The sequence below is a fragment of the Egretta garzetta genome, unplaced genomic scaffold (assembly GCF_000687185.1).
Source record: "Egretta garzetta isolate BGI_Z169 unplaced genomic scaffold, ASM68718v1 scaffold1005, whole genome shotgun sequence".
Classification (NCBI taxonomy): Eukaryota; Metazoa; Chordata; class Aves; order Pelecaniformes; family Ardeidae; genus Egretta; species Egretta garzetta.
The window spans coordinates 336,868-345,478 of record NW_009259788.1 but is presented as its reverse complement, the minus strand read 5'-3'; the positions used below and the strand labels follow the sequence as shown (position 1 = coordinate 345,478).

At 39.2% G+C, this 8,611-nt stretch overlaps 1 protein-coding gene across 1 annotated transcript in view; it reads right to left on the bottom strand.

The window, feature by feature from the left end:
- Window positions 1-4,793: 4,793 nt before the first annotated feature.
- The window catches only part of LOC104126931 (TLE family member 4, transcriptional corepressor), a 72,044-nt gene continuing 68,226 nt past the window's right edge, over window positions 4,794-8,611 (bottom strand). The window contains exon 17 of the mRNA XM_035895034.1: window positions 4,794-7,085. Within this exon, the coding sequence (XP_035750927.1) occupies window positions 6,978-7,085 (108 nt within the window). The 3' untranslated portion in view covers window positions 4,794-6,977. The remainder of the gene's footprint in view (window positions 7,086-8,611) is intronic.

Here is an 8,611-nt window from a genome sequence, read left to right as displayed (position 1 = left end):
TTCCAGTCTGCCCGGTAGGCCCTTCTCCCTATCAGTCCCATTTTCAATTAAGTTTTTTGAACACGGGTGACCAAGTTTGTACTCACTATTCCAGGCGAGGTCTCGCCAGTACCTTGTGTAAAGGCAGCAATACTTCCCTCTCTCTGCTGCAAATGCCTCTCCTGACACATCCTAAATCACATTTGTCTTTTTCATGGCTGTGTCCTGCTGGCACACTGAGCCCAGCCAGGTTTGCCAGCTCCTTCTACTCCTCGGTCATTTCCAGCTGATGAGCACCTGTGAAACTTGGTAAAGCAGAAGGGTCAGCTAGGCAGAGGACTGCTCCTACTGCATTTCTTTATTTAAGACTGCTCAGAGGAAGAAAGAGGCATAAATGAGTCTGTAACAGCTGTCACAGCAGTTGTTACAGCCAGCCAAATCCTGTGAACACTTTCCATTCCCATTCACTGAGCAACCCCCGAGATCAAGACCAAGCCACAAGCAACAGCATCTCTCAAGCACTGAATACCAGCTTCAGAAAGGTTCTCGGGGGGGAGGAAGGAGTAAGAAAATAGCAGCAGTCACACACAATCCCCAAAACCCCTAAAAGTGGTATGATGTAGAGAAGCTGTTCTGTTTCTTAAATGCCTGAATGAAATAAGCTAATTTGCAATGCATGTGGGAATTTTTTTAATCAAAGACGTGCACAGGTAAATGGGAGGATGACATTCAAGTTTCTTCGGAAAAAATATTTTCTTTGAAATATTAACATCACTGCCCACACTTAGGAAATTCTACTGTAAAATAAGCAGGTTTTTTTTATATAATATTGCTTCATGTGTTGGAGAAGAGAAAGCCTGGTAACTATCCTCATTCTTTTAGCATCACTGTTCTTTCTAAGATGGAAGGCCATGCTATCATTAATACCACAAGAGGATTCATGTCCGTTTATTCTAAAATGAATGTAAATTGGACTTCATACTAATACTTTAAAGCCATGCTGAAACACTAGGAAGTCTATGATCTTATTCTGAGAGGAGGGTGTAGTGAGGTGGGTGTCAGTCTCTCCTTCCAAGTAGCAAGGGATAGGACAAGAGGAAATAGCCTCAAGATGTGCCAGGGGAGGTTGAGATTAGATATTAGGAAAAATTTCTTCTCTGAAAGGGTTATCAGGCACTGGAAGGTGCTACCCAGGGAAGTGGTTGAGTCCCCATCCCTGGAGGTATTTAAAAGGGGGGTAGACGAGGTGCTTAAAGACATGGTTTACTAGTGGACAGGTACGGTTGGACTCGATGATCTTAAAGGTCTTTTCCAGCCAAATGATTCCATGATCTTCATACCATGTATTTCAGGATTTTTTTTCTCCTCACTCCAGAAGACTGACAGTTTATAATGCAGTGGTGCAACTGCCTCATTTGCACACTTACAGTGCTTGATAAAGGGGTTGAAATGCTTGATTCCCCAGAGGTCCTCGTTTTTCCCCCCAACAGAAAATGTCTCCCTGTATTTCAATACAGCTGTGACACATTTTTCTAAATAACAGATATCTAGCCTTTAGACACTGCCTTTCATGCAGAAGAACATAAAAACACTTTACAGAGGGCTCATGCAAATCATTTCACTACATGCCAGGTAGCACAGAGTGGAGCCTGGAATCAGCAGTGGAGCAGTCCGTTCCACATGGCACCTCCTGCCCGTGGTCTCAGGACCTGACTCATCCCTATGCACCATTTCTTGCATCAAACACATCCCAAATTACAGTAAAAAAATCAAGACAGAATTGTTGAAAGCCCTCAATTTTTCCCTAAGCTATACTAGATAGACATCCAAATGCATTCAAATATTCTGCCAAAAATCCATATTGCTTTTGCTCAGGAAATGCAGTAACACCTTTGACCACCAAGTCACGTAGACTTTCATGTATGTCAATAGCACTGTCTAAAACCTGGGTTTTAATAGCAGCCCTATCACCTATCCCCATTTAGAGTATAACTGCGGATTTTGCCACAGCACATTTGTTATAAAATTCTTCAGAAATAGTGACAATAAAACCAAGACAATTGCTCCGCCAAGCACTAGTGTTGGGTATTTTTTAAAGAATTGATTTGATTGAAAGGTAAAGATTAGCTTTAAATTCCTCCACCCCTTCTTTTATTTCAATATGAAAAGAAGGTGTAATACAGATGCTTACCTTGATATGACATTAAAAGACAGTTTGGGTCAATAGAATTACTGTAGAACAGCAGAATTTTTTTTAAATCCTTAAATATTTGTACTTACTGATTTTACCCTTCAGATGCATTTTAGCATTCTGGGGTAATCAGCAAAGTCCAAACCACTGATGCAGAAGTAACTACGAGGCAGTCCCTCCCTTATCGTGTATACTATGTATACAATGTCATAGGTTAATCCCCCCCAAAACAAGAAAAAAATGCATTTCTGCAACAACATTTTAGAACATAACCATGTGAGTCAAAGTGACTTCCCAGAAGAGCTTCTTTGCACTTGACGGCAGGTTTATGGACATGTTGTAAATGTCAGACTACACCATTTTTAATAAAAAAAGACACTATAATACTGTTTCCTTGTAACCAGGACAGAAAATCATTTGGTAAGAGTAAGAACATTTATTGGTTTTGACATAAAAATTTCTTGCTGTGAGGTGGAAACGCTGTACTCCAAATACCGGAAGAAACGTGAAATCTCAAGGGTTATGTTCAGTAACTCTTGGTTCAAAAGCAGACACGGCAGGTGCATTATTTAAGAGCTTGTCAGAGATGATCTTCTACAGCACACTACTCCAGGATTCATCTCCTGCTATGCCTGGGAAGGGGCGTCTCATGTAAATACACGGCAGAACTGGCTGGCTGCACATCAAGCCCATACTGCCCAGCCCTCTTTGATATCACTGTGGTCACTACAAAATATTTGTATCGGGAAAGGTCTTCAGTACTGAATGCAACTACTCCTCCCACATACCCCACGTAAGAGCAGCTCTTTGGCTGAGCTCTTCAGAGTGCATTCGTTCTGAAAAATTCAAAGCGACATTCTTCTCAGTAGCCATACTTGATGTTCTGAAGCATATTTTGTATTGCTGTATTCAGTGATAATTTGGTGCTACGAAAACGAGGTTTATTCAATGGAAATGAGAAACAGTTGCAGCCCAAGCTACTGCTTTGAATCTCCTGACGCCTGCACAAACAAAAAACTTGAGCATATTTTATGTAACAATTTATTTTTTTTTTTGCTTTTCATTCTTTTAGAGCATAAATCCTTGAGTAGAAGCTAGTCACAACAGGTTTTCAGTAGGGATGATCACAAATAAACACACTAGTAGAAAACCAGAAGAGGCTCAAAGGACCAAACAGTTAAAACCAAACCGAAACAAAAAAACCCAATCAAAACAGGTTGATTGATACAGGAAAATCACAGATGGTAAAATACATACTTTTTTTCTTTATTATGTAACTGAGTAGCTTAAAAAGAAATAGGAGAGAAAAATCACTTTCAGCTAAGAACAAGCAGGAGAAATACAATTTAAAATTGTGTACTTTTAGAGAACACTATTTTGATGGAAAGTGCTCCCCTTAAACATGTCTATGCTGGCTAGTCAGAAAGGATACAAAGATTAGAAAGAAATGGCTTTCCTAATGTATCATTGCACTAAACAACATTTGAGAGGGAAAGAATACAGAGAAAGCAATGGTTGTACCCTGAATATGGAGTAAGCTGGCCACGTTTGTGGCACAGAAAACATTGGTAACAAAACATTTTGCGCAAGATTGTGCTCTGCAGTGGTGAGAGAAACTAAAGAATGAAAAAGAAAGGTGACCCTATATATGCTTAACTGAAAAACACAAAGTAGCTCTGTACCATCTCTCACTGGCACTGAACGCTGAAGGGGAAAAAAATTAGGATGATTACACATTTAACTGCAGTAATCCTGGATTAAAGCATTTAATTCTTAGACTGTTTACAACCCATCAATACAAACATTAATAAGCAGATATATGGCAGGCTGCTTTAAAAGTGTATTACTTCGCTGTCAAAACTAGCTCTGGTATAAATTCAGGAGTATGCAATGTTTTATTCTTTTTATAAGAAGGCTTTATCTTAGGGGTTTTAAGTAATCTCTTATGCCTGAACTACTACATAAAAATATAACATCCTGTGCAAACATTAAGTAGTGGTTTCTCTTTTGTTAGCAAATGGAGTACACCCTACCCTTTTAAATTTTTGAATGCCTTTGAAAATAAAAGGTGTCTCCAATATAATAACAGGTAAATTATATCTCTTCAGACAAGAGTAACAATTAACAGAAAGCATCTGTACCATGTTTACCTTTGTAAAGCACTACAGTTCTAAGTAGCACAGAACCTCAATACGAGTGAGAACTTACATTATTCTGGGGGACATCTGGAAAATTCTTAACTGTTAACTCTAAGGAAACCGATAGCTCTCAGGGGAACTTGCCTCTACATTCTCCTCCATCAACAAGTACTACCCAGTCACGCACAGCACAGGTAAATGACCTCATCAGCTTAGGCCTTGTTTTGGCATTTCAAAAAAACCCCCCAAACTTGGGTTCATGTACTAGCAGTCACCACGGGCTGGCACACCACAGCAGGACACACTTACACGCCTGGGAACATCCAATACGCACAATGTCGCTTTTCAGAAATGGTTTATGGGAGAAAGACTTAATTCCAATTTCCCACTGGATTTTTCCATCTGCAATTCTCCTGTTATGAATAGCAAAACTCCTCCCACCACCCCCTGCCCCCCCCAGTAGTGAACAAATTAATTTCCCCGAATTCAATTTAACCTGTGTTTATCTCAATGGAAGCTGGGTTAAATTCTTGATCTAAAACCAACAGTAGTCAAGAGAAGCCTTTCCACAGGAATGAACGGGTTTTAGCTTTGGATGGGGATACCCAGGTGTGATGCTGCAGTGCAACACCACTCCCCATGTCCTGCTGAGCTCCGCATACTTCAGCAGGCATGGGAGCAGGAATTGTTCCCAATTTCACTCTCTCCAAGGTATGGGGTAATGTAAAGCTTTGTATCGGCTGTGAAACCGCACAAACAGGAGGTGGCAAACTCCTAGGTGACACGGCCAAAGTCTTGTGGCTGATGCCACCAAGAGTTCAGAATCACTGCAGTCAGGTAACCTGGGAAAACATAAATCCATTCATTTTGCTAGCTCGGAGAAATCTTGTGAAACTCTACATTGTCTTTCAGTGACAAAACCACAAAGTATCGGTAGTGGCACTCTCTGTGACTGAACGCCTGTTGCTCTTAAAGACAGCCTTCTGCATGCACATAGCTGAGATTATGACACACAAAAAGGATGAAGGAGGGGGGAAAAAATATAGAAAAATGCATCTTAGAAGTTACTTATGTTTAATGCTTAAAAGTCTGAATGCACAAACAATAATCTACCATTATAGAAGTACTGGTGGTCAATACAATGCATTAGAACTATGTACAATGACACAGTTTAGTATCAAAATCTTTCTACAATGTAGAGTATTACGAAACCGTTAATGACATCAAACACTAAGCACTTAAGACACCATTTTTTGCTACCACATTTGGAACTTCAATGAACAGTCCATTTTAACTTGCAGCATCAATCCATTTCTAGTATGAAATTAAGTAATTTTCTACTTATACAATAAGATTTATCTACACGGGTCTTTTGATTTTGATCCATAGCAGCAAAGGCACTGTACATCAGCAGATCCACAGACTTAAAGATTTTCTTTAAAGCATTCAAAAAAAAAGTCACAGATCATAGTTTAACAGCAACAACAACAACATAAAAAGATAACACGTTGTCTCTGGCACAATGGCTCAGTCTGCGTCCGTTTTAGGGACATCCAATCAAGACTTGGATTGAACTGCTGGCGAACAAAGCAAGTCCTTATCCCAATGAGAATCCATTCCTTTTTATATGTCGGAATGAGTACTCTTGTAAATCCTACCTCAGAGGTCATTGCTTTTGTAGTTTGTATATTGGTAGGCATCCATTCTTATTTCAGTGCAGTTTCCAAAGAACATATCAAATATTTTTCATAATCTCTTGTAATTGAAAAATTGCCCAAAGACACATATCCCCATTTTCAAGGAAACATTGCAAAAGTTTCCAGAAGTAACAAAGGTGATTCTTTGAGGCAACTTATTGTACTCTCTACAATATAACAAAGAGAGGTGTTTATATTAAAAAACCTAGCTTGACACCAAAATGCTTTATGTTTATCAACAGAAAAGCATTGAGAACAAATCTGTACACAAGATGCTATATTAACATTGCAAATATATAAATTAGCACATTCTTACTTAAAGTGAATTTAATTTAGATGTGAACTGAATTTGCCATTCATCACAGGCATGTAGATTACTGGCTACAGTTTGCAATTTCCTAAGTTTCCAAGACTGTCTAAAATAGTTAAGATACAGCATCTTCCCACCAAATAATTATACTGTAATAACACTTAGAGGTCTCATCCAAGAACAGGACTAAAAAATATAACAAAGTTTATTTTTTTTAAATAGAAACTACAAGTCTATTTAGTGTAGCTTTAACTATCTGCTGAACATCCTTCTCCAAGATCCCCAATTTATCCACCTGCAAAAACACAAAGTATACAATGCACCTTTCAAACTAAAGCCGGGCCAGACAGCTTTATTTAGTCAGTTCATTGTTAGAAAGCCTTCTTTAAACAAAATAAATACATTACAGCTATAATACATAATTAAAGAGTCAAGTTCACTGTTAACTATGCTTATTCCATCTTCTTCCAAGTAGATATCTGACAATTTGGTATCACAACTTCTTAATGAGCATTCCCAAATCAACAGCAAGTTAAGAAGGTAAAAATAAATTCCACAACTGTGATGAGCATTTAAGTTTTCAGTTTAGAAAGAAAAAAAAAAAAAAGGAACATATAGCAAAGTGCTAGGAGAAGGAGTTCAGTCTGCATTTAGATTTGTCTCTAATAAATAACTTCATAGACTGTAGCTTTCTTGTCCCCAGAGCCAGTGACAATGTATTTGTCATCCACAGAGATATCACAGCTAAGCACAGATGAGGATTCTTTGGACTACAAAAAAGAAAGAAAGGGAAAAAAAAAAGAAAATTACATCTTTCCTATCCTTCAATCCAGAAGGACTTGAAGATTAATTGGAAGAGTTTATAGAGAGGAAATTCACCAAAAGCTCATTTAAGTATCAGTAACATAGTGGCAGCTGTTGTTACAAGACTGTTTGGAGAAACTTGTTCCACCTATAGCTCTATGGCAACAAAAACCAGTAGCGGAAGGGGAAATGCATGTTATGGACCGAGATACAACCTATCCATCAAACAAAAAGAAGCAGACCTTTCTGTACACTTTACAAGCAGTGAGTATTTATTAGTATTTTATATATTAGCTTTTGCATAAAAATGAATGGAAAAGACATCTTCTTCTTCCCTCCCTTTTTTGTTGTAAACCAGAAATTCGTATGGAGAAGCACCACAAAAACCTACCCACCCACAGGTATGAAACACAGAGACTCCACAGAAGTAACCATATCTCCTCTCACTACTTCCCCAACACAGAAGATAAAAGCCTTGCACAAAGGAATTTACACTGTCAGGGAGGATGTAAGTACGAAGAGATACTGTGGTGGAATAGGATGTGCAGCAGTGAACAGCAGGTGAATGGGAGACAGGACGCACCAGGATGCAGTAGCTCTGTCTCTCCCAGCTTTTCTGTCTTTTCAGAGATGATGTGTATGTATTGTCACATTTTACTGGCTGTTTTAGTGCATGTTTTCTTTACATAACATACATCCAGATTCTTTTCTGCCTGTCACTGCAAGAGCTAAACACTTCCCAATCATGCTAAGTTTTTGCCAAGAAAACTCTGCTGCACTGCACAGGAAGTTTCTTTCTCTCCCTCTTGTTAAGTAACCTGCACTGGGGTTTTAACATGACTTTTGAGGGAGGTGTGCGCTTCTTAGGACAATTTGGGCCTTCCCTAGGAGGTGGTGCAGGAGCTGAATAGCCTCCACTAAGAGAGCTCAGACCTCAGCTTTCTCGTGTCAAGGCAAACTGCACTGTCCCCAAAGGTGGAGATGTGGCAGGTATCAGTACAGGTGAGACTTGGCCATTTAAACCGGAACGCCAGTTAACTTAGTCCTAAAAATCCCCAGCCTAGAGGTGAAAGAAGAGAAGGGCATGCCAAAAAACCCACTTTTCTTTCAGTGCCATTAAAACTGGGCACAGAGAGATTAAAGACTATAGAAGGGTTACAACTTCCAGTTACACTCCACAGGGCTCCTCCACAAGGATACAGGCTTCAGCTCAGGAGTCTCCCTGCCCAATCCACTGACTTTACACATCTCATCCAAGAGAAAAATACACATGTGGAATATGACTTTCACTGGTTTAGCAACATTTTGGACCTTCAGTGAATGCTCACCTAACAACATGACTTGGGTACTGTTATTACAGGAATAAGCACAATAAGGGTAGACAAGAAGCGTATTAAAAACAATTTTGGATTAAAGGGCTGCTTTACTGCAAGAGCTAAATTGCTCCAATGTTAAAAAGGACAAAAGCATCTCTCTCTTTAATTCCAAGCAA